The sequence below is a fragment of the Diceros bicornis genome, chromosome 12 (genome assembly GCF_020826845.1).
Source record: "Diceros bicornis minor isolate mBicDic1 chromosome 12, mDicBic1.mat.cur, whole genome shotgun sequence".
Classification (NCBI taxonomy): domain Eukaryota; kingdom Metazoa; phylum Chordata; class Mammalia; order Perissodactyla; family Rhinocerotidae; genus Diceros; species Diceros bicornis.
Genome location: NC_080751.1, coordinates 31,423,241 through 31,449,033, shown reverse-complemented (window position 1 = coordinate 31,449,033; position 25,793 = coordinate 31,423,241). Strand labels below are relative to the sequence as shown.

Genomic DNA, 25,793 nt, shown 5'->3' with positions numbered 1-25,793 from the left:
ACATGCTGAATATGAAGTGAGGGCAGAAGACCCAAGCTGAGGTGTGTCCCATTAGGAATTAGACATATAATGCTACAGTGTACTTGTAAAAATAAGGGCAGAAGATAATAGTTTAGAGAAAAGGAGCTGCTGAAATGAAGGAGCTCTCCAAAGGTTAATACAAAAGTAGTGCCTTAGGGAATGAGAAGAAACTAGATAGAAAAAGAATGGTTAAGAAAAGACATAGGCAAGATGAGAAAGCATAATAGAAAAACATACACACACTATTGGAAAAAAAGGTATTTCTAATATCAGATAGCATAAAAGTAAGCAATAAAGAAAATATAACTCTCACCAATCCTAACCATGTTAAAAAGATATAGCTTCCATTAAAGTGAAATTAGACAAGCGATACCTACTTCTAACAAATAAATATTACTAACAAGTAGCAGTTATCCTAATGATATGTAAACCCCGTCTTTTCCATCATGAGCCTATGAAATGACCTTTAGGAATCTCAAAAGCAGATGCTTTTGGTATAGCTTTTTAGCAAAAATTTGCAATTATCTTTAAGCAGTAAAAAATGCATGGCGGTAACTCTACAGAGAGCAGAATGAAGTCTCAATACCAATCCTCTTTATAGTGCTGCCAATGTGTGCCTTGTTTTCCAGACATCTCACCTGAATGGATGGCCTTCATCTGATTTCTGGATAGCTTGGATCACACCCTTATATATCCTAAAGCTGATGGTCACAGAGAGCAGGGCCAAGGCAATGTAGGCCGTTACACTCACAATGCTGAATACTGTCAATGAAAGCAGCAGGAATAAGCTGGCACCAAACACCACTCCAGTCTTCTTAATATCTCTCCAGTAGAGGAGGTCAACAACTGAAAATGAAAAAAGAAGGAATCTGAAATTAGAACATTATTTTATCCATTTGGATTTGACACATCTATATTTGCTCCACCTACAAAAATAAAACGGTCTCTAGATAAAGTAAAACCAAAACCTGAAATGTTAAACAAAGATTAACTTTATAAGCTACATTTTAAACTCACTCTAAATTGTATATTAGTATAATACCTGCATTTATTTCTATTTACCATCAAATATTTTTCATTCAAATCTATTTCCTACATGTCCAAATCATTCTGGCTATACAAGATTGTTAAATCTCTCAAGTATAGCATAGCAGACTTCTAATCCAAAACGAAAGGTTTCTTAAAAATCATCTTGGGGGTTTTCATCTTTATACAATGCATCATATATATTCAAATAATAGAAAAAAATCTTAACACATTCACTAAAATGAGATACTTCAGTGACACAAAAATATATTTATCTGTAGAAAAATCATAATTCAAAAACTGTTGAGAAATTAAAACTTTCCTAAAAACTACACATGAATTTTACAGCCCTGCTTTTAAGAGATCTCTCTTTGAGAAACTTAACAAAATTGTAACCTAACCTGGCTATCATTAAAACAAAAATTTCCTACAAAGCAAAAGGCAGAGGGAAACAGCCTTTAGATTACCTGAAAAGCTACTTTCCTCTAGGAGTAGATAAATATAATGACATAAAAATTTAAGTGTCAAAGAAAAAAAGAAAAACTAAACGTGTTACACTGTTATATAATGTTTATTAATAGTAAGGAGTCAGACAAAGTCTAACTTAGCAAGTTTGCTCTTGGCCTATGGTGACAGAGCCACTATGGGGATCAAATAACCACAGGTCTGTGTTCTCAAGATGGGGTTATGCACAACCCAAGGAGAATTCTGCAGTGTGCCAAAGGGCTCCTGAATTCACAGGATGAACGTATTTCATCTCTCTCTGGATTGTGAACAATTTGGGGGGAGAAACATTCTTATAGTAAAATAAATATGGATATACTCTTGAGTACAATTTTAAATACCTGTTAATTTTTAAGATAAAGGAGGTGACAAAGAAAAATCACACTTCTAGGGGCTGCTTTGGTCTTGATCCCCAGGTCTTCTAAGGTATCTGACTTTCCTTTACCCTTAGAGGTACCTCTGTGGGGAAAAGTATGTATGTGAATTGTAAAATGTTAGATATTATTAGGAAGCCCTGAACATGAGTACTGAGTAAGATATCTTAATTGCCTACCACAGTGTCTGGCTCATAGCAGGGGCTCAACAACATTTATTATGTTTAGGAAACATTTATTCTATTCTCCCAAATATGACTTGATTTGAATGCTATTAATTTAATATTCTTCATATGATTTACAGCATTGTTTTCAAACTCTGGTTTCAACTATTTATTCAAGTTTTCCCCATCTCAAGTTCGTTCCAACCCTGCCTAAAATTTCTACATCAGTTTTATTCTATTTAACTAGTTTCTACTACTCTACCAGTATACTAGCACAACTGCAAACTGACCAGAACTTGAAAGAGTGTATCTATGCTTTTAAAATGACATCATGAATAATGTCATATTGAATAAAGAGATAACAGCAATGCTAATAGTTTTCTGACATTCAGCAAACATTTATTGAGCTGATGCTGTTCAACAAACTCAACCTACTAGAATGAATTAGAAAACCTGAAAATAGGGACATGGACTTTTTCTTTAAGGCCCTGTCCAACTCTAAAACACTACAATTCTAGGAAGATGATAAGACACATAAAAACAATGTCAATAGGATTATAAAGTAAATACTGCACTGTTGTGAGAATTCAGAAAAGGAAAAAAAACTGGAGGAAACTTTAAAAGACTTTGTGAAAGAGACAGAATTGAACTGGGTCTTGAAGAATGGGTAGGGTCTAGAAAACCTGAAGGTGCAGGCCTAATTATAAGTCTCTGCTAACAATGATTCTAATAATAAATGCAGGGTTTTTTTAACAGGGTATAGTGAGAGGGTAGGGGAAGCAATAATAAAGACATAATTGCTTCCTGGGCGGCTCTCCTGTGCCCCACAACAGTGACTTATACAAGACAGACAAAGCACTTAGGCTCTGGAGTCAGATCATCTAGACCCGAACTCGGGCTCCATAACTTACTAGCTGTGTGACCTCAGGCAACTCATTAAATCCCTCTACACTTCAGTTTCTTCATCTATAAAATGTGTATACAAATAGGAATGATCTTATTGAGATATTGTGAGGATTAAGTGAGATAATGAATTAAAATTTTTCATTAATAAGATAATGAATATAATGCACTTAATATAGTACATAGCATACAGTAAATTCTTAAATGTCAATGATATTATTTGTTGTTATTATTATTATTATAAATATCACCATAATCACTATCACCTTTCTTATCTAGGTATTTAAATAGTAAATATATAAAGAAAACAAAAAGAAAATTCCAACCTTATTAACTTGTAAGTTAATAAACTGTATTTCTGTGTTATAAAAGTTGATAACCTAGAAGAATAAGCAAGTAAGGTATACCTCAAATCTATTTTTATATAAATAAATGCTCTTTTATAAAAACTGTCTGGTTCTCAAAGTGCTCCAAAACATTTATTAACCGTCAAAATCACTATGGTGATAAGTTCAAATAAATGCAGACATCCTTATTATTCCTTACCATCCATAAAAACTACTCCGTAAAAGCTGACTATGAAATAGATGACTTTAAATCTGAGTGGTATGTACAACATAAATTAATGTCTAATCAAATTATCTAACATAGTAGATATACTGTCCAAGCAGTTTCAATGACTAGATAAGAATTATTTATAATTAGTCTATGATTTCTATATAGACGGATATGGTGGAAGGAAATATCAGTGACCAGGATTCAAGAGACCCATGTCCTAGTACTGGCTCTGCAACTGTGTAACTTTGGACGAGACTCAAACTTCTCTGGACCTTAGTTTTATCATCAGTAAATAAGGCGTTAGATAAAAGATTTCTCTTTTCCCTTCAGAAACTAACATGATTCACACTACAAAGATACACATCACTTCTACATTCAAATTCCTAGTGGGTCCAAATAAATGAGATTTTATTGCTATATCATCTGTGCCAAATATAATTTACAAATATCTCCTTCCTTTTTAGATCTAGATTTTTGAGGGCGAGAGAGGCTTAAATATTTTTATTCATATCAGTCTTTTAAAATGAACCTTCCTAGAAACATTGTTTTTTTAAGTATCAAACATTATTAAAATTTCAGGAAAACAATAAATTCATATTCCTACAATTTTTCAAGCAATTATAAACTATATCATTATAGCAATAGTATGAGAGAAGCTAAAAAAAAAAGATTGAAAAGCTACAGACCTGTTAAGCCTGACAGATGTTTTAGAAATGTTTTCCAGGTTGCTGATCTACATTCTCCACATCTCCCTTTATTTCCTGAGCCAACATTTACTGGGCACTTACTTCATGCCAAACACTGTACACTATACAACGGTATCTCCTTCAATTATTAAAATCCTACGAGGTAGGTTTTCAGACAAGAAAGTGAGACTCAGCTCTTACATGACTGGACCTAGATCACTTAATTAATAAGTGGTAGAACATGCATTTTAACACAGGCTTCCTCTTGATAAAACTCATACTCTCCATGTACAACGCCACATGGAAGGCTCAGCACATTCAAGTTCTTCAAATGTTACACGTTTGCACAAATAATGAATAGGCAGAGTGTAAGCAGATAATTATCACATGTGAGATGAATCACAAAGGCCAAGAAGAAAGTCTCAGTAAAATCAACAAGATAGGTTAATAGGAACACATAAATTTTAATGTGAATACTTCACCTATAGTTAAATCCAAAAAAGAGAAGAGAGCTCTACTCCTATACACTTGACAGGTATTTTCCCATAGTAGAAAACTATAATTAATCAAGTTGTTGAAACCATCTTTTAAAAGAATGTGAATCTGATTAAGTAAAATTAGGATATACCTACACAAAAGAATATGATATAGCCATTAAAGACAGTGATGTAGACCTTTATTACCATAGAAACATCCACGATAAATGAAAACAGAATGTTACAAAAAGATTCATATAGTATAGTCCCACTTAAAAAAATGATACATGTATAACTATGAAGTCTGAAAGGATAGAGGTTTTATCTCTGGGTAGTAGGGTTAGAGATGAGTTTAACTTGTTTCTTTAATCCCTTCTAGGCCATCTGAAAATGTCCCCCTCCAATGGCAAGCATGACTATTACTATTATACCTAGGAGAAATTCATCCCTTTCTATTCCTGTTTGATACCACTAAAGATCTTATAACATGAGTGTAGTTTTCTCAGTAGGCTTTCCTATTGGGAGGAGAATATACTGTCTGCTAGTTTAACAAATATTTAGATCCAGCCGATGGTCAAAATTCTAACAGTATATAACTAAGTTGATAATTTTGGTGCTTTGGGTTGAATCAAGTCAATTTCCCCAAAGTTGATGATATGGGAATAGTCATGTATACGGTCCAGCAGTATTCAGTGATTACAGCCTGAAATACATTTAACTGCATGAAAGTACAGTAAACCCTAACCTACTACTTCTCTTTCACCTATCATATGGTTCCTAGGAATGAGGCCTTTTCAATAAATGGAAAAGCTCTGAAAATCACATATGCAAGCCCACACATATTGTGCGAAAATATGTAAATAGCTATAGGAGAATACTCAAAGCAGATACAACGAGTCCTAGGGAAGCCCTGGTAGAGCCACAGACCCTTAGAGCACTGAAGTGGGAAAAAGGGAAGAATAGCCAAGAGAGACAAGACAAGTAGGTACCAATTAGTCACACATAAGACAAAATTAATATATCCTAGAATAGAAAGGTCTGAGAGGAAATCTACACTGTTACCAAAGTCACTGTGCAAACTATAGAAGGATTTAAATCTTTTTTTTGGTAAAGGACTTCGAGAAATTGTTAGTGAAGCTGCCAAGGATGACAAAAATATTAGTTTCTGTCAAACACAGTTGCTGCCTTAACTGACATTTACCAATATTTCTAGTCTCTCACAGATTCTTTAAATTGATTTTAACAAAAAATTTTGGAAGATTAAGTTTATCCAGAATTGTTATTCTCCCAGAGGGGGTGGGGGGGTAGGAGTCATAAAGTTTTGTTAAAACCCTTTCTAAGAAATATATTCAAATATTGTTGATTCTAATATTCAAGAGATTATGTCCATTAGTTAATCTAGATGTTTGTTCAATCCTGATACCAAAATCAGGCAAAGACATCACAAGAAAAGAAAACCACAGACCAATATTCCTTATGAATACAGACACAATAATCCTCAATAAAATACTAGCAAACTGAATCTAGCAACACTTAAAAACGATTATATACCATGGCCAAGTGGTATTTATCCCAGGTATACAAGGTTGGTTCAACATATGAAAACCAATCAATATAACATACCATATTAAGAGAATTAAGGACAAAAAGCACATGATCATCACAATAGACACAGAAAAAGCATCTGACAAAATCCAACATCCTTTCATTATAAAAATACTCAAGAAACTAGAAATAGAAAGAACGTCCTCAAGCTGATAAAGAGTATCTACAAAAACTCCACAGCTAACATCATACTTAATGGTGAATGACTGAAAGCTTTACCCCTAAGACCAGGAACATGACCAAGATATCCATCTTTTTCCACTTTTGGTCAACACTGTCCTGGAGGTAGGAGGCAGGACAGTAACTCAAGAAAAAGAAATTAAAAACATCCAGATTGTAAGGAAAGAAATTAAACAATCTCTATTTGCAAATAACATGATCTTGTATATAGAAAATCCTAAGGAATCCACAAAAAAGCCACTAGAACTAATAAATGAGTCCAGAAAGGTTGCAGGATATAAGATCAATATACAAAACTCAATTATATTTCCATATATTAGCAACGAACAATCTAAAAATGGAATAAGAAAACTCCATTTATATTAGCATCAAAAAGAATAAAATAATTAGGAACAAAGTTAAAAAAAAGTACAAGACTTAGAAACTAAAAAGTATTGTTGAAAGAAGTTAATGACAAATAAATGGAAAGACATCCCATGTTTATGGATTAGAAGGCATTACTATTAAGATGGTAATACTCCTTAAACTGATCTACAGTGAAATCTCTATCAAAATCCTAGCTGGCTTTTAGCAGAAATTGACAGGCCAATTGGAGAATTCATATGGAAATACTAAGATCCAGAAGAGCCAATACAATCCTGAAAAACAACAACAAAGTTGAAGTCACACTTCTCTTTCTCAAAACTTCTTACAAAGCTACAGTAATCAAGATAGTGTGGTAGTTGGACAAGGATGGACAGATAGATCAATGGAATAAAATTAAGAGTCCAGAAATAAATCCCTACATTTATGGTCAATTGATTTCGACAAGGGTGTCAAGACAATTCAATGGGGGAAAGAAGAGTATTTTCAACAAATGGTGCTCAGACAACTGGATATCCAACTGCAAAACAATGAAGTTGGACCCCTACCTTACACTACATATAAAAATTAACTCAAAATGGATCAAAGACCTAAATAGCTTAAACTATAAAACTCTTAGAAGAAAAAAATAGGTGCAAATCTTCATGACTTTGGATTAGACAATGGTTTCTTAGATATGACATCAAAAACACAAGCAGTAAAAGAAAAAATAAATAAATTAGACCTCATTAAAATTAAAAACTTTTGTGCTTCAAAGGACTCTATCAAGAAAGTGAAAAGACAACCCACAGAATAGGAGAAAATATTTACAGATCAAACATCAGAATATATAAAAGACTCTTACAATTCAACAAAAAGACAAACCAATTAAAAATGGGTAAAGGATCTGAATAGAAATTTTTCCAAAGAATATATATAAATGGCCAATAAGCAATGAAAAGACACTCAACATCATTAGAGAAATGCAAACCAAAATCACAATCAGATACCACTTCAGACCCACTGGGATGGCTAAAATAGATGGACAATAACAAATGTTAACAAGAAGTGATGAAGATTGGAAGCCTCTTACATTGCTGATGGGAATGTAAAATTCAGCCAATGTGAAAAACAGTTCGGCAATTCCTCAAAAAGTTAAACACAGAGTTACCATATGACCCAGCAATTCTACTCCTATGAATTTCCACCCAAAAGACTAGAAAACCTATGTCCACACAAAAACTTGTACACGAGTGTTCGTAGCAGCATTATTTATAATAATGAAAAAGGGAACAACTCAAATATCCATCAATTGATGAATGGATAAACAAAATATGGTATATCCACACAGGGAAATATTATTGGGCCATAAAAAGGAATGAAGTACTGATACAGGGTACATCGTGAACTAACCGTGAAAACATTACAGTAAGTGAAAGAAGCCAGACACAAACGGCCACATAGTTGTACGAGTCTGTTTATATAAAATGTCTAGAATAGGCAATTCTATAGAGACCAAAAGTAGATCAGTGGTTGCCAGGGGCTGGGAGGAATGGAGATGAAGAATGACTGCTAACGGGTATGGGGGTTTTCTTGGGGGGTGATGAAACGTTCTGTAATTAGATCATGGTGATGGTCACACAATTTTGTGAATACAAAAAAATCAACAAATTGTACACTTACAAATTTTAAGTAAATTATTAAAAAATCACTCATTTTAACAAGTTTCTCTGCTGGGCTGTAAGCTTGGTAAGAGAACATGTTGTCTTATTACCGACCATATCCCCAGAGCTGAGCACAAAGCCTGAATCAACTAAACTTTCAAAGAATATTACTGACTGACTGATTAGAATGAATGCATACTTTATGCCAGTTTAAGGCATACACTAATTCTAATTAATTTATTCAAAAAATGTTTCTATGCTTTGGATTTTACATTTGTTTTATTTAAACTATTTTCAGATATCTACACTCATTAAATAACAAAAGGAAATGCTTTCTGATAATTTATAAAACACCAAATATGGTTTTATAGGCTTGTCTCTCCTAACTAGACCCCGAAGGGTTGGTGAATGCCTTCATCTTTATATTCTCATTATCTGCTTCATTAATATTTGCTGCACTGCCTGAATAGTGGCCAGATTATCCTTAGGAATAGAAACATTTTAATTAAAGACTATAATATTTTCAAGTTAAAATAAGGGGAATCTTTAAGAACTATAGGGTCACTAAAATGCTAATTTTGGATTCCTCTGTAATCACTTTATTAGTTCTGTTTATGAGTGAAGAGTTAATGGCCTCTTTATTCTTGAGAAACCAAAATTAAGACAAAGAGCTTGTGCAAGGAAAGCTTAACCTTTCATGGTTGCTCAAGTCTCCTTCTATACTGCAGAATAAAATGTCAATCATGCGAGGTAATCTACTGTGGCCTCAACTTTACTCTTACATAAAATGTTCATGAAATATCCATTTAAAGACATAAGAATAACAGTGCCTTTCCTCTTACAACTGTGGGGAATGCTTATGGATTACTAAAATAATGTTGATCAACTTAAACAAATTTTTGTCATTTAGAAAAAAGTGATTTGCCCCCTGCAGTGCTTGCCCACTTTTGTTTTCAAAATAAAAATGTGAAAAATCTTTATTTTGATTATGTTCTGTGCAGTGCACGGAGCAGTAGCATCTTTATCAAACTAAAATTTTAATTTAAAATAATTCAGTACATATAATCTTTTCTTCAAAATAAAAACTTCTAGCCCAATGCAGAGTAAGAAGAGTTGTCTACATTTGGTAATCATAAACTGTCATCTGTCACAGCTAAAAATAGTGCCAGCATGCATGCCTTACATGCAGAAGTCATCTAATTACATTTTGCCTCAAATCAAATTCTTACTGAAGCTCTTCCTTGAATAGCCTGAAGTCAGGTTTCAATTCTAAAATCTTTTGTCTAGGGGGAAAAAAGGTTGAACGAGCTGGTCGTAAAAATACTGGGAGGACAAGGAATGGCTAGCAGGAAAATACCTACTTCCTAAGCAAAAGCAAATATTAAGTTCTCTTTAATAAAGTCAGGTAAAGAATGAGATAGGTAGTTATATAGGAAATAAATAAATATATAACTATTAGCATGATATTCAAAATTTAGTTATTTTTCACAACCATAATCTTTACATTAATAAATAATTATGTATTTATTACGAATTACAATTCTTAAATCAAGTTCTTCCCAATTGCCAGGAAAAGTGTCTAGAATTCAGAGTTGATCATTTAGCACCACAGAGTAAGCTTTTACATCCACATAGTAAGCATTCACTTGGCTAACAAATGACAGGTGAAGGTCCAGAAAAAGATCTGTGCAGAGTGGGAGCTTAACTCGCTCAGCAAAGACAGTAAGAGGAGTTTGAGTCCTGTTTCTTCCTTCTATTTATCATCAGCATGACCCTGACTAGATCACTTAACCTAGTCTCCTCATGTGTAAAATTAGAAAAATGACACCCAGCTATAAAGTTAGTTGAAACTGAAAGGAGATTTCACTCATGGAAATGCTTGATAAACTAAACACACTACATAAAGGTAATATCTCAAGAGATAAAGTCAAGCGGGGCAATGAAATATCAAATGCAATGTTTAACTAAGCTCTGATTTTTTCTTTCCCCCTGAGGAAGATTCACCCTGAGCTAACATCTGTTGCCAATCTTCCTGTTTTGTATGTGAGCTGCCATCACAGCATGGCCACTGACAGATGAGTGCTGTAGGTCCACCACGCCCAGGAACTGAACCCTGGCCACCAAAGCAGAGCATGCTGAACTTAACCACTAGGCTACCAGGGCTGGCCCAAGCTCGATTGTTTTAAAGGTGAATTCAACGTGCTCTGAAAGCACTGTTAACTTGGTTTCCAGTTAGCAAGTTTCAGGTTGATGGATATCTAGTATTGCTACAAAGTATCTCAACCAAACATATGGCAAACCAGCATCTCTCTTGGCCATCTCCTCTTCCTGTAACTAGAGTTTTTGAAAGATACACACACAATTTCAGGTCCTCCTCTCTTTCATCACTAAATCTTTCCTGCCTTACTTCTGACAACATTACAGTCGTTGGCCAATTTCAACTACCACACATCTAAAGAAAAAACATTTTATGTAAAGCTAGTATAAATTTTATACTTGGCTTTTCTATAATAATTTAGTAATCCTCTATTCTGAGCAAGGAACTGTAGGAGTACTTCGTATACATTATCACTAATCACAACAACTCTATAAAGTATTTATTATCTGCATTTTATACGAGGCAACTGAGGCTTAGAAGTATTATTAACTAAATTGTGCAGGGTTATAGACTGAAATTCAGGTCTGACCATGAAGGTCTTACTCTTTCCAGCACACCACATTTTGTATTTAAAGGAATATATCAGTACTCGTTTGCTTTTTATCCTACTTGAGGATGCCAAATGGTGTTTCAACCTCAATTTAAATAAATGAGAGAAGCAATTTACTAACACCATAAGCAATGTTATATATGCAGACCAATAAATCCCAGTAATATAGATTCAATAATAGGAGTAAATCATGTTCTGTTTCAATTGCAAATTGTGTGTCCTAGAAGCTATCTAAATTGTCCCTCACTTTGAAAATAATAAATTAAAATTATAACTAAATAGCTACACAACATACACAGATAGATAGATAAAACAACACAAATCAACCACAATGTAAAATCGCAAATCTTCCTAATAATGCAGGATTTTTATAAGGTTTATGTTGTGAGTGATGTTGGAGAATTACTCCAAAAAAGATTGACAGTCTAATAGGCACTTTAAAACAGAATATCTGACCTCAAAAATTAAGAGAAGCCACTAGGAAAGTCAATAAAACCCTGGAACATTTTTTAGAAAGAGAGACTATATATATGATCCACTGTGAAATTCAACATGAAGTAAAAGATGCCATTTTGTACTGCCAAACAATTTTGTGGTAAACATTACACAAGCCAAAAGCCCAAAAACTTGATTTATTCTCTGTCCAGTCTAAGAACTTATGCACAACTATAATTACAACCTAAATTTTGTTAAGAATAAACTAAAACTTATTTTCATAACTGTTGGATTTATGTTTCAAGATAAAGTCTTAATCAAATCTTTTCCCCTCCATTATTTGCTATGAAATTTGAGTTCACTTTAAGTGGTCTTTTTTCCTATTTTAAGTATCTTCAAGTAGAAAATGTCTCAATATATTGCAGGAAAGTAAAAACTACCTATGGTTGCCTGTTACATTCTAAGGATAATACAAATTTCTCGGAGATAGAGAACAGTGAGTTCAATAACCACCACATATGCCTCATTTATAAGTTAATTAAATTCACTGATGTACTTAATTAGTTCATGTAGATTTCAATACTTACTTTAATCTCACATTCTATTTCCAGCTTTATTAGAAGACAAAAAGTATAGCAGAAAATAATTATAACTTCCCACTTTCAATTTCTCAAAACCATGATCATTTTCCCTTCACAGGAAAATTCATATAGCTAATTCTACTCTCTCTAACGTAAAGCTAAATAAATATCTAAGCATGTTATATACATATATTCCAAGCCAATGATTCTCCCTATCTGCACAAACTTTAACAATCTTCAGTTGTAAAAGATGTCAAAATAAGGACTCTTCCTATAAAATCTATATTTCTGGTAAATTTTGGTAAGCATGTAGTTATTTATTTTAATTGACTAGAACTGATCAAGAGTTACACAAATGGAAACCTAAAATCAGAATATACATTGGTTCAAAATGCATAATTTACTATGGTTTAAATTTTACTTCTTGTTGGCATCCAAGCATTACAAGAAATAGGCATCAAACCTTAGAAATAGGAAATCACTGCTCAAAATCCTATTTTCTACTAATAAAAACTAAATGGAAAACATACTGTTCTGTAACTCTAGAAACTTGAAAAGTTTCATAAACTGGAATGGGGGGAAAAACTCAAAGCAAATTACTAGTTGAAAAAAAGAGAATGAACTTCACCCAGTAGGTAAACTAGTTACATTTATACTTCCTTATATACCTATTGTACGCAATATAAATGCTCACTGAATAAATAGTACAGACAATCAAACGAGGTAAAATATTCACATCATTGACCAGAATAATCTACTTTAAATTATTTTAGATTATTTAGGTGGAAAAAAAATACAGATGAGTGTATACAACAAGGAACAGCTATAAGTCATCACATTCTTATGAAAAACCAGAATTTTAGCAAATCTGTAGTCTGAGAGTAGAAATTCCTAAATCTATTTCAATGCCCAATTTTTAACATTAGATATGCAGGAATATCATTAATATTTGATAATTTTTTAATCTTTAAGTTGCTTTGAGCTCCTTAAGTAAATACTATTCGTATAGAATAAATATAAGATAGTGGTGATATCGTATTTGAGGAGACACAACAGTATTTAGTGTCTAGCAATACCTTATATAAATGCCTACGAAGTGAGTGGATTAAAAAATTTGAAAGCCATGAAGCATATTTAAATAGATATATTTATACATTTTATACACACACACACAGTAACATAAGTCAGCATTATCCATGATAAAGCAGAGAAACAAACAGAAAATTTGGTCTCAGAATACTGCTCTGAAGATGCTCCGAAGATGCAAAGAGAAATACTCGCTAAATTAAATTTAATAACATCCTTTAACCTAAATTTTAGCAAGAGATGGGATCAAGTGAATAAATAAAAAGGGAACCTAGGGGATACCTAGAGACCAGAATGAGAATTCTATTCACTGCTTAAATATTTTTCCTACACAAGCATGTAATCCAATCTCTAAAGAGAAGGGAAATTACATTCCTGGCCCCCAGAGTATGCACTAAGCTTAACTGTTGGACAATACTAAACTACTAACCACACCTACCCTCTTTCATGGTTAGTATGATAGACTACTGCCTCTTTTATTGCAGAGTGAGGACCATACAAAAAGAAATATATACCAGTTTCAGTAAGATGCCACAGTTAGACTATAAATGAATAAAATATCAAAACATGGGTTGTTTTATCTTTTATATTTTTCAATCTCCAGTTGTGGCAAGTACAAATATAAACTATAAAAACAAAGGCCCCACATCACCAGCTGAGTGGTCCTGAACAAATAATTTAATCTCTTGGTTTCCTTACCTGTAAAATGAGAAAGTTGAAATTAATGACTAATAAATAAGATGCCTTTTCTGCAGGATAATCAAAAAATCCTGGATTTATAAAAGTTGCTTAAGTTATTTAATTGCTCCTTTAAGAAAGGGTAAAGTTGGGAATCTCTTTTCTTATTTCTCTCACTTGAAAAAACAATTTTAAAAAGTTCCAAGATTGTACAGGGTTCAAGGCCAGGAGTAAACCTGGCTGAACATCAGAACTCTCAGCCTCTCACTTCATCAAGAAGCTATGCAGAGTCAACGAGGAGACCCAGTGATGAAGCCACCATTGTTTCTGCCCTCAAGGAATTTACAGGCTAGAAAAAGAGCTGATATATATATAATTGTAATAGAAGGCACAAAATGAAAACCAAGAGATGGGAGTTCTGATGCACATTGGATTACTTCCCACCTGAGAGGATTAGTGAACACCTCAGAAAGGATTAGGCTTTGATAAGCAGACTTGGGCAAAATGAAACGAGAAGAAGGGGCACTCTAGACAGAGACAAAAACACAAGCCAAGACAAAGAACAGGCATGTTTAGGGAACGAGTCCTTCAGTGTGGCTGGAGACAGAATAATGGGAAATGGGATTACAAAGGCTGGGACTAGACCATGGAAAGCCTTTTAAAAGTCCAGTATAGGGGCCGGCCCAGTGGTGTGGTGGTTAAATTCGCATGCTCTGCTTTGGTGGCCTGGGGTTTGTGGGTTCGGATCCCAGCCACAGACCTACACACCGCTCATCAAGCCATGCTGTGGCAGCGTCCCATATAAAGTAGAGGAAGACTGGCATAGATGTTAGCTCAGGGACAATCTTCCTCAAGCAAAAAGAGGAGGATTGGCAACAGATGTTAGCTCAGGGCCAATCTTACCAAAAAAAAAAAAAAAAAAAAATTTACAAGTCCAGGATAGACAGTATGAACTTAATTTGAAAAGTAAAGGAAAACCCCTTAAGTGCTATGATTACAGCCACACTCTAGCAAGATTAATTTGGCTGTGACACATAGGATTTAGTGAAAAAACCAGTTAGGAGTCCTGGTGAGGCATTAGGAGTACCTAGACTTGGGTAAATAAAGAAAACAGGATATTTCCACCATTGCTCCCACTACTCATCCACACAAGACTTTAAACCATACACAAAAGAAAACACTCTCAAATTTACTCTTTTTCAATATAATCCTGGTTATCATCGAGTAATTTACTTAAAACTGACAAAACAGCTAGCTTAGAGTTAAAAACCATCAGAAATGCATACATAGTATTTAATCTTGGCCAAATTTTCAGGACAGACACTCCCATACATTGCTCAAAATAATTTGTACATAGGGCCGGCCCGGTGGCCCAAGTGGTTGGGTGCGTGCGCTCCGCTGCAGCAGCCCGAGGTTTGCCGGTTCAGATCCCAGGCATGCACCGACATACCACTTGTCAAGCCATCCTGTGGTGGCGTCCCATGTAAAGTAGAGCAAGATGGGCATGGATGTGGGCATGGATGTTAGCCCAGGGCCAGTCTTCCTCAGCAAAAAGAGGAGGACTGGCAGATGTTAGCTCAGGGCCCATCTTCCTCACAAAAAATAATAATAATAATAATAATTTGTACAATCTTTCTGGAGGGCAGTTTTGCAACATGAACTAAAAGCCTAAATACTATAAACCAGCAATCTGAAATAATCATGGATAAAAATAAATATTTATATTCAATTATATTCATTTTAGCACCATTTATACTTGCAAACATTTTAGGAATAACTTGAATATTTAACTCTCTGGGATTAACAGTACATACTTTAGAATACTACAGCCATTAAAACAATGTCAAATATTTTCAAATGAAAGGTATTTCCCCATTTAGTGGGAGAAAAATGACTACAGAACAAAATGTACCATATGACCCCACAACACATACACATACACCATTAAAAATATACACCAGAACTACTCTGTGTAAAGTGATACACACACACACACATATAGTGTTGTGCTACTAAACCAAGATCTAGAAGAAATATCTAATGAAAGCCTAAACATTGGGTTTCACTAAGTTTAGAATTGAAAGCAGGGGCCTTCTCCGATCAATAGGTCTCACAATTGGTTAATGCCCAAGTCTCCTTCTCAGGCATTTTTTGGCATTCCCAGGGGTTAAGTAAGGCATTTCTTTCAAGCAGCAAGGTTTCTGCTCCTCGCTACCTGAATGTCAGTGTGTGCATATACCTGTACCCATATACTCAGTAAGTGTAAGCTTTCAAAGAAATTGAAAGTGGCTTATGAAAACTAAAGATCAGGGAGCCCTACAAGAACTTCTGCAAGGAAGTATGGTCCAGAAATGGTCCAAAGCCACATTGTCTTGAGGTATAATTAAACCCAATTTTAATGCTAGAAACATTTCTGTCCCCAATCTACAGAAACTTCTCTCAAAGGTCACCTATAGCATGTTGGCTGCCAAATCCAAAAAGCACTAGTAATAACGGACAGTGTTGCACATATTCCTAAAATTCACCAGGCTCCACAACCATTTCTCAATCTTCATATTAAATGGCTTCTCTGTAGTATTTAACCACCCCTTCCTTCTTGAAAATTCTCTCCCCCCTTAACATCAGTAAAACTACACTATCCTGCTTCTTTTCCTGCTCTGACTGTAACTTCCTGATCTTTCCTGGAGCTACACATCCCCACAATCTAGGTTTTAGGTTTTCTTTCCTTAATCTTCAGTTTTTTTCTCTGCAAATATCTTCAGAGTATTCATCTGTCTCATTTTGCATTTAATTCCCAATTCTTTATCATCAAACCTGTCATTTCTCTTAGCTTTAAAGATGTTCTATCATCACTTCAAATTTGAAGTTTCTAAAATTACTTGGCATCATTTCTACCTACTTGAGCTCTACTTCTGCAGACACTAAAGCACTAGCACTGGCAACATTTCACTCTAACTGAAACTTCATGTTGTCCTTTAAGTCCCTCCCTCACCCTAGTTCCACAGATCTATGTCAAATGTCAAGTATTCCTTCCTTGACTTTCTCAAATCTGTCACTTCCTTTTCATTCCTATTTCAGGCCAAGTTCAGGTGTTATTTGCTTTAAATCTGGGCACAAATACAGTCATCCTAGCTGTTCTGCCTCTAAGTTCTTCTCCAATTTATCTTATACAGTACCCCAAACCAGTCTTTCAAACCTGCTACCCTTTTATCACTCCCTACTTTAAAACTTCCAAAGGCTATGTCCTTTATGATAAAATCCAAAACCCAATGCCTTCTGCAAACTGGCTCATGGTATCTTTTCATAAAACCAGAGAACATCAAACTCAGAACCCTAGAAATCATGCAAATGAGGAAACTAAAAACCAAAAAGGGTAAGCTTACTCTGGCCAACATCCATATGTACCAGGACAGAAATTTAAAAAGCTAGATCGGTGCTTCCTAAATTTGCCTAATTATAACATGAATTACACCAGGATGTGAATTCTGATTTGGTAGGCCTGAGTAGGATCACAGGAATCTCTATTTTTAAGAAGCACTAGGTGATTCTCCAGGGAAGTTTGAGGAAACCTGACCTAGATCTTGCAAATCTTCTATATTCTTTGACCATACCAATCTTATCTGTCAACTACTGTCCTATAAATATTTTGTTCAATTCAGAAAGCTCTATTCATTGTCTCACTTATACCCTGGTTAGTGGTTACATCATTCTCCCACCCCACTTGAACCCCCAAACCTACCCATTTCTTCCTATTTCAAGCTCTTTTGACTGTCTTAATCAATGCTTTCCATATAACCCCAATGATCAAGTATTATGTAGATCTCACTTGTTATAACTATCCTGCTAGGAACAACAGAAAATCCCAGATGAAAAATATGTCAAAGAATATAAATTATTAATATTCATCTTAGCCTGAAAGATAAAATGTCTTAAATACTAGTTAACCAGCAAAAACCCCCCACAAAACCCCAAATTTTTTTAAATATTGAAATCATGAGCATCTTTTGCTTCTGTTTTCCATTATACTTCACCATCATTAGATGACTAGATGTGTTTCAACTGTGTCACTTAAGAGGTGGAGAAAGGCAGTAAAAAGAATATGGGCCTAAGTATTTTTTTTTAAATATACCTAGAGCCTAGATTAGATTCTTTTCCTCTATTGTTACATACTTTCTTCATTCCATGGCAACTTCAGCTTGTCTATTCATTTCCATTTAAGTCATAATCTATAATCTAGAACATTAAAATTAGCTGCTAACAAAGAAAATACCAAAATATAACTTCACCAATGAATCAGAAAAATAGGTAAAGTTAGACAAGCACTAAAAATTATTAGGCCATTCTACTTACATACAAAGTGAGGCTCCCCAGAGATATTCAAGAGTAAATTTGATTTTATATTTAGTGCCTAAAAATAATGGTATATGGACTATATTGGATCTTAATTTCTCCGATCTCAAAATATCCCTAAATGACTGCAACAAATAAAGAACTTAAGATGTTATTAAATGGTCAAAGATTTAAATTATAAAACAGCCTTAATAGTTGCAGAGTAGGCCCTGATGTGACTTTTTATCTATTTTTAAAGCCTGTATTTATTGTATTGTTATCACTACTATCATTTTTACTTATCAAAATCTAGTGTATCAATTCACCTTTCATTTTGTAATGCTAATGGTCAGAAGAATGAGGAAATAAAAATCCTTGTCTTCATTAAATTCACATGTAAAGAAACCATAAAGGTAAAAATCCAAAGCTGTATTGTTTTCTATTCTTTAAATTGTAACTATAAAATCTTCCCACCCGTCTCAATATGAACTCAATCTTAAACTCACCTTTTCCTCACATTTCTTTACTGAACAAATTTTTAAAAGGATATTGTGAAGGTTACTGTAATTAGCTCCATATATTGCTTTTAGAAACATTATTACCAATCCTGCTTACAATTCTGCTGTAGAAGAAAATAATATTTTTTAAAAATTATAAAACTTGAGTGTGGCCAGAAAAAAAATTGCTTGTGTAGAATGTCTACTTGCACTACTTAAAAATAGCTCTAATAATTTTTAAGACAATTTATTATAAGTGGTCAGATATATAGCCTACCACCTTCTCTTTAATTTTATAAACGGCACATTTAACTATCTACATAATAAAATATTTTTAAAATATTCATTACAGTCAACATTCTACCACTTATGGGCTTACATTCTTACACAATGATCCACTGAGACTTGAAAGGATCTGGGCTTTCAAGGGGGAGGAAAGAGGATCAAGATCACTGATTGGTTATTACCAAGACAAAGGTTAGTGACTTAAATATAGACATGCATTTAAAACTACTGTGTATACATTTTAAAGATTTCAAGATCTACAAAAACATAACCTAATTAAAAGGTGACTGGTAATAACTTTAAAGGTTCAATAAGATTTCCAAAGAAGAAAACAGGCTTATTGCAAACACAGTATCTTTCTGCCTACAAACCTTTGGACAGAATTTCAACTATACCAAGTCAGCTTTTTAAAAAAATATTTAGTCAAAGAAAATATTATACAAAGATAGCTACGTAGAATTATCATACCAAAGTGACCAAAAAATGAAATACGTTTAAACCATACTGTTCACAATGTGCAAGATTAAAGAATAGAACCTAATCAACGACAGGACGGCAAAGACTAAGTCAAATGCCACTGAAACAGAACAGCGTGACATTTTCTCATAACCAAATGTAAAAACACATTTGAAATAGCTGTTTTAATCCTTTACTCTTAAACCTTTCATTGGCTTCATTTTCGATCCTAAATATATCTAAATTGCAAAACTTATTCATAGAAATGTATTACCAGTCACATAAAAAAACTGAATAGAAGATCAAAAAGCAGATATACCCTTGTCCTTCCAATTCTTCTTCTGACCGTCCATCTCTTGTCACGATCTGCCCTCCAGATGCAATTATCAATTATGCATACCAACGGAAAAGCTGTAACTGCAAAAATCTACCCCCTGAGACATGAAATATCCGTTTTCTCAACCGAAGCCTGCAGTCTCCTCTGCTGCACAACTGCAGCAGGACTGAAGTCACCTGACGTCTTCTGGGTGTGGAGCAGTCTGACGCAGTGCAATCTGTAACTAGGCTACTAAAACTCAGCCACTACTGCCTTCCTTCTAGCTGTTTATTGTTCTCGTCTTTTGCTTGTTGGTCATACCAATTGGAGCTACTTCTGCAGGGGGAGGGGCAGGCTACCAAAAGAAAGGAAAAGAAAGAGGCTTGTTCTTTTGGCAGAACTAACCACTGAATATATTTGAAATGCGCTTAAAGCCACATGCAGTTTTTGGTTTTGTTTTTTTGACAGATGGGTGAATCATACCACTGGTTTTCAGTTTCATTTAAAACTCTAAAATCAATGGTTATCTGTTAAGATAAAAATGAACTGATCCAAAGAAGGTAATAGTTTAAATTTCAAGCCTGGGAAATGCTGAGTCTCTTCTTATTTTCTCCTAAGTTTATTAAGGCTTAAAGCATTCAGCATTTTGCACCCTTATGAGGATATGAGCAGAGAATCACAAAGTAAAATTATTAATGTTTATTGAATATATACTCCTTCAAAAGGAAAAAGTTTTTATTCAATTTCAGCAATCTTATCTTTCTAGCATAATGTTATATTTTCTTCTTTTACAATTATGGAAATTCAGAGACTTACAAATACACACTTCTTCTTAATCATCACCTGCTCCAACTCAATCTTTCAATAAATATCTATTAGACACCACTGCAGATACTATTAATAGACTCTTAGCTTGAGGAGAAATATTCATGTGCTAATTATATCATTTGCCTTGGGAAAATGACATAAGACCAAACTAAAATGTTACTGATAAATACAAAAACAAATCTATGTACAAAATTTCTGAAATTTTGTTCACTTTTATAAAACTGGCATTCATCCCAGTATAGATTATTACATCTTTACTAATGTTCCACAACTGGTTTAACTGATGCTACCATTTGACTAAGCAGAAAAGGCAATATATAATGACAAATCAGCTAAAGTATTTTTAAATGTGTAATATAACAAAGTATTATAAGATATATAGCCCATGCACAAAATTATATACTTTTTAAGACTATATAGCTACACTGAAATAGGTATAATATTTTCTGGCACTTGCTGTAAAACTGTGTGGGCTGCAAAACCCTGCAAAATCCTCAATATCAGAAGTGGCCTGAACATCAATGACTCAGTTCTTTCCCTATCTGCCTAACTCCAAACATAAATAAAGCAAAGCAATTTTTAAAGAGAGTCTAGTATTCTCAGCTCAAGAGTTAATATTTAACTTTAAACTTTATTCACTGGACCCTTGCATAACGTGATATTTGAGAAGCCTGCCACCAAGTCATATCATAGGTGAAAACGTCTGGTTTTTTCACGCAATAGTTTGAAATCCAAAACTATTAAGTACAAAATATTTCCAAAATAGTATTTTCAAATAATGAATCCCTTAAAACTGAAGGCCAATAAATTCTTTAGCATTAGAATAAAGCACTCAAAACAGTGCCCAAACATTGTTTTCAAGTCAGAGATTACTAAACTAATAGGAGAAAAAAAGATTTCTTGAGACAAAGGGTATTTACATAATAGTCACATCTTCTGGTACTTGACGGGTTCAACAATTAAAAAAAAAAACAAAAAACTGAGAGAGCAAGAATGTGTAATATATATAAGCTGTAAGTCCACTCTGGCCAGTTCTCAAGATATTCCTCCTTTTCCATTTCTTTCCTTCCTCTACTTCTGAACCCCAGAAAAACTCAAGTTTTTATTTTGCTTTGTTTTCTTTACAATGTTTAGAGATCAAGGGAAGTAAGGTGGGAAAGAGGCAATCATCCGGGATTTAAAGTGCTACTCTCCAAGTTGGGGCTTACTTGTATACAATTCTTGTTAGCTAAAATAATTATTTCTTTCTGGCAGTAGAGAACAGGATTTTTTTTAAATAAAAAAATAATTACAGCTACATAATAGTTTTAAACATTTCAAAATTCAATTATTCTGAGCGTTACAAAAGTATGATACTAAACATATGTCTCAATACTAACAGGTATTAAACAATGCTATTTAATACCATATGCTGTAATATAATGCCCTCTATGGACTAAATTATAGCACTTCAACATTAACTACGGCTGAACTGAACCTTAAGACACGGAGAAAGACTTTAGTCTAGAAAATGAATGACAATACAAGTTAAAATGGCAAAAAAATGAGCATTTTAAAGTCTACAAAATTTCATATAAGCTGCTAAAAATGAATACTATAATCCATAGAGAAAGAAACTGAAAGCAATACTATTCAATGAGAACTAAATAAATGCTGACTTCCTGTGTTATAATCTAAAATAAATATACAGATATTCCAAAAGATCCATAGCACTTTTAAATTTGGAGTTAAAAAATTAATAGTCACTAGGCTCTGAACAGATCTCTTAAACTTTTAAGTTTTCATTAAAGTACACAAGTTTGGGGGAATCTTTAAGGTCATTTTATAATGTTTATAATAGCATGATTCAAGCATTTGTTTGATTCAGTATAACGTGTCAAAATTCAAAATCCTTTTATAAAGTCATTCGTTAGGGTAAGCAAAAATCCACAACTCACTAAACTTCTCGGCCCAACTGAATTTATTTCATATGGTCAATTACAGAGCATTCCATAGACCTAGTTTTCTATCTACAGCACTAGATGGCACCAACACCCTCAGTACAGTTGATCGCCCAACCCACGGCATGCAATTTGGCAGAAACTGTGTTCTCAATTTTCTGGCTCTTCCTTAGGATTGTTGCCTGGTACTAGGGAACTAGATCAGAGTGTGATGGGAATAGGAAAACAACTCCACCACCAACAAGGCACATGGGAGAAAATGATGTCTGATCAGAATTCAAAATCAATTTTTAATAGATCAGAATTCAATGTAAAACTGAAACTATAAGTAAATAAATTAAAAGTTATACATTTTCCTATGTGAAAACTGAAAATCTCCACCAAAATGTAAAGTAAAATAAAAATTGTTGGGAAAACTGTAATATGACAAGAGTTTGCATCCTTTGTATATAAAGAATTCTCATAAAATGAGAAAGAGATGAACATCTAAATTTAAAAATGGGCAAAGGGTATGAACAGGCAATTCACAAAAGAAATATAAATAACCAATAAATACATGGAACATGTTCACCTTCACTAATCAAAGATCAAAACAGGGCCGGCCCCGTGGCTTAGCGGTTAAGGGTGCGCACTCCGCTACTGGTGGCCCGGGTTTGGATCCCAGGCGCGCACCGACGCACTGCTTCTTCGGCCATGCTGAGGCCGCATCCCACATACAGCAACTAGAAGGATGTGCAACTATGACATACAACTATCTACTAGGGCTTTGGGGGAAAAAAAAAAAAAGAGGAGGATTGGCAATAGATGTTAGCTCAGAGCCCGTCTTCCTCAACAAAGAGGAGGATTAGCATGGATGTTAGCTCAGGGCTGATCTTCCTCACAAAAAAAGATCAAAACAGCATAGATGGCACTTTAACCTATCAAATTGGTAAAAGTTTTTTAAACAAAAAAGGCCAAGTACAGAATGTCTGGAAGGATATATAAGAAGTCAGTCATAGTAGGTGCCTCTAAGGAGCACTAGGCGGCTACTTGAGACAGAAAGAAGACTTACTATTATTATACTTTTTGAATTTTGTACAATGTGAAAGTATTATCTATCCAAAAAAAATAAATAATATCAATTGTTGGTGATAATAGAGAAATGGGTGTTTTCTCACTCTGTTAGAAGGGTAAAAACTAGTAGAACTTTTCTGATATCCAATTTCGGTCAAAACTCTTCAAAATGCTCATATCCATTTACCTAGGGTTTTATTTCTAGTAATTTATAGTAAAGAATATTTCAGAGATATATAAACCATATTTCAATCTCAAGAGGTTAATAACAGCATTACTTCTAAATAAAAACGTTGGAAACAATCTAACGGTCCAACAATAGTGAACTGACTGGTTAAATTATAATATATCCAATACCAAGGACACTCAAGCACTAAAAAATCATGCAGCAGAAGAACAAAGACAGGGAAAGGTTGGCATTACATAAGATATTGCTAAATTTTTTTGGGTGTGTGAGGAAGATTAGCCCTGAGCTAACATCCTATGCCAAGCCTCCTCTTTTTCGCTAAAGAAGACTGGCCCTGGGCTAACATCTGTGCCCATCTTCCTCTACTTTATATGGGACGCTGCCACAGCATGGCTTGACAAGCGGTGCATCGGTGTGCGCCTGGGATCTGAACCTGCGAACCCCGGGCCACCACAGAGGAACACGTGCACTTAAGGGCTGCGCCACCAGCCTGGCCCCTTAAATATTTTTTTAAAGCTATAAACAATATGTAAAATACAATACTAATTTGGTAAAAAACATTTATTTTTCATTGCATTCATAAGGTATCCATATGCACAGAAAACAGACTAGAAGAATATATTCTAAAATATTAACAATGAGTATGTCTGGGCAATATGATCACAAATTTTTTTCATCTCAATGCTTTTCTCTATTTCTCAAATTTGTACAGTGAGCATATACTCCTTCAGATTGCTTCACGTACTGTTGCCCTCACTTTGCTGATAGTTAGCAGGTCCTTGAGAGAAATTTTGACTACTAAAATTACTGAAGCTCAAATAGATTAAAACATTTGCCCAAGGTCATACAGCTAATCAGTGATAAAGCCAGGATTAGAACTCAGGTCTATAAGATGCCCAAAATGAAGTATTTCAACCATATTATATTCAGCAGTATCCATCTTTTATGGTACATAGTTCATATTTATTTTCAATCTATATTGGGCCCACAGTAAGCACTAAAAGAATCCTAATTTGACAATGTCACATTTAAGTAAATATAATCGATTCCTTTATTGACAACAGTCAGTTTCTAATTTAGCTACATTGTACATTTACTAACAGCCTTCCAGTTAAAGGTATTTCTACTCAATTTGTTACATTAAACATTTTAATTTTTCAGGGTACTTAAATATCTTACTTTTATCAGATTAACTGCTCACTGTCATAATCAAAGTCCAACTAATAATTATCAAAAATTGTCCTAAATATGCTCACTAAAAATATATTTTAACCAAAATACTAAACCTTAATATCTACAATGCTTTAGTGAGAAAGCTCAAAGACTATATAGTAAAATTTTTAAATTAATAAGAAAAATGTTTTAAGTCATAAACACCATCAAAAGAAAGCTCTTATTCATGAACACATTTAAGAAATATATATAAATTTGCAAAGGATAATTTTTAACTCTTTACCTAGATAAATGGGCCCTTTTTAAGTGAGTTCTTCCTTATGGCACTACTACTCGGTTATTCCTAGATATCACATAGTTTAAGTATAATGAATAAATAATCAACTAATGGTTGGTTTACACTTCACTCACCAATAGTTCCAACAGGTCAGCAACACACAATCTGTATTCTGATTATGAAGTGAAAATACTCTGCATTAATGGCAAACCAAGCAACCAATAAACATGTATTAAGCAATCACTATCATTAAGTCAAGATCTCAGTAGTTTGGATGGGAGACATTAGCACCTTTCTTCACCAATGACCTACCAACAACATAACATAGATAGCAGCTGTCCACCACAATAGGGTTATCCAGTCTCCACATGGAAGCAACACAATTTTACCCTCATCTTGATATTCCTATATATGGAAAACTACGTGAGAAAATGCACATGGTAGACAACTTTCTTGACTTT

At 34.0% G+C, this 25,793-nt stretch overlaps 1 protein-coding gene across 5 annotated transcripts in view; it reads right to left on the bottom strand.

Annotated features, from left to right (window-relative positions):
* The window catches only part of RTN4 (reticulon 4), a 73,183-nt gene that overhangs the window by 12,434 nt on the left and 34,956 nt on the right, over nt 1-25,793 (bottom strand). For 4 of the 5 annotated variants that reach the window (XM_058551226.1, XM_058551227.1, XM_058551228.1 and 1 more), the window contains one exon: nt 660-867. In XM_058551226.1, the coding sequence (XP_058407209.1) occupies nt 660-867 (208 nt within the window). Of the gene's footprint in view, nt 1-659; nt 868-19,877; nt 20,056-25,793 lie in introns of those variants that run through there. The other variant, XM_058551230.1, reaches the window with a different exon arrangement.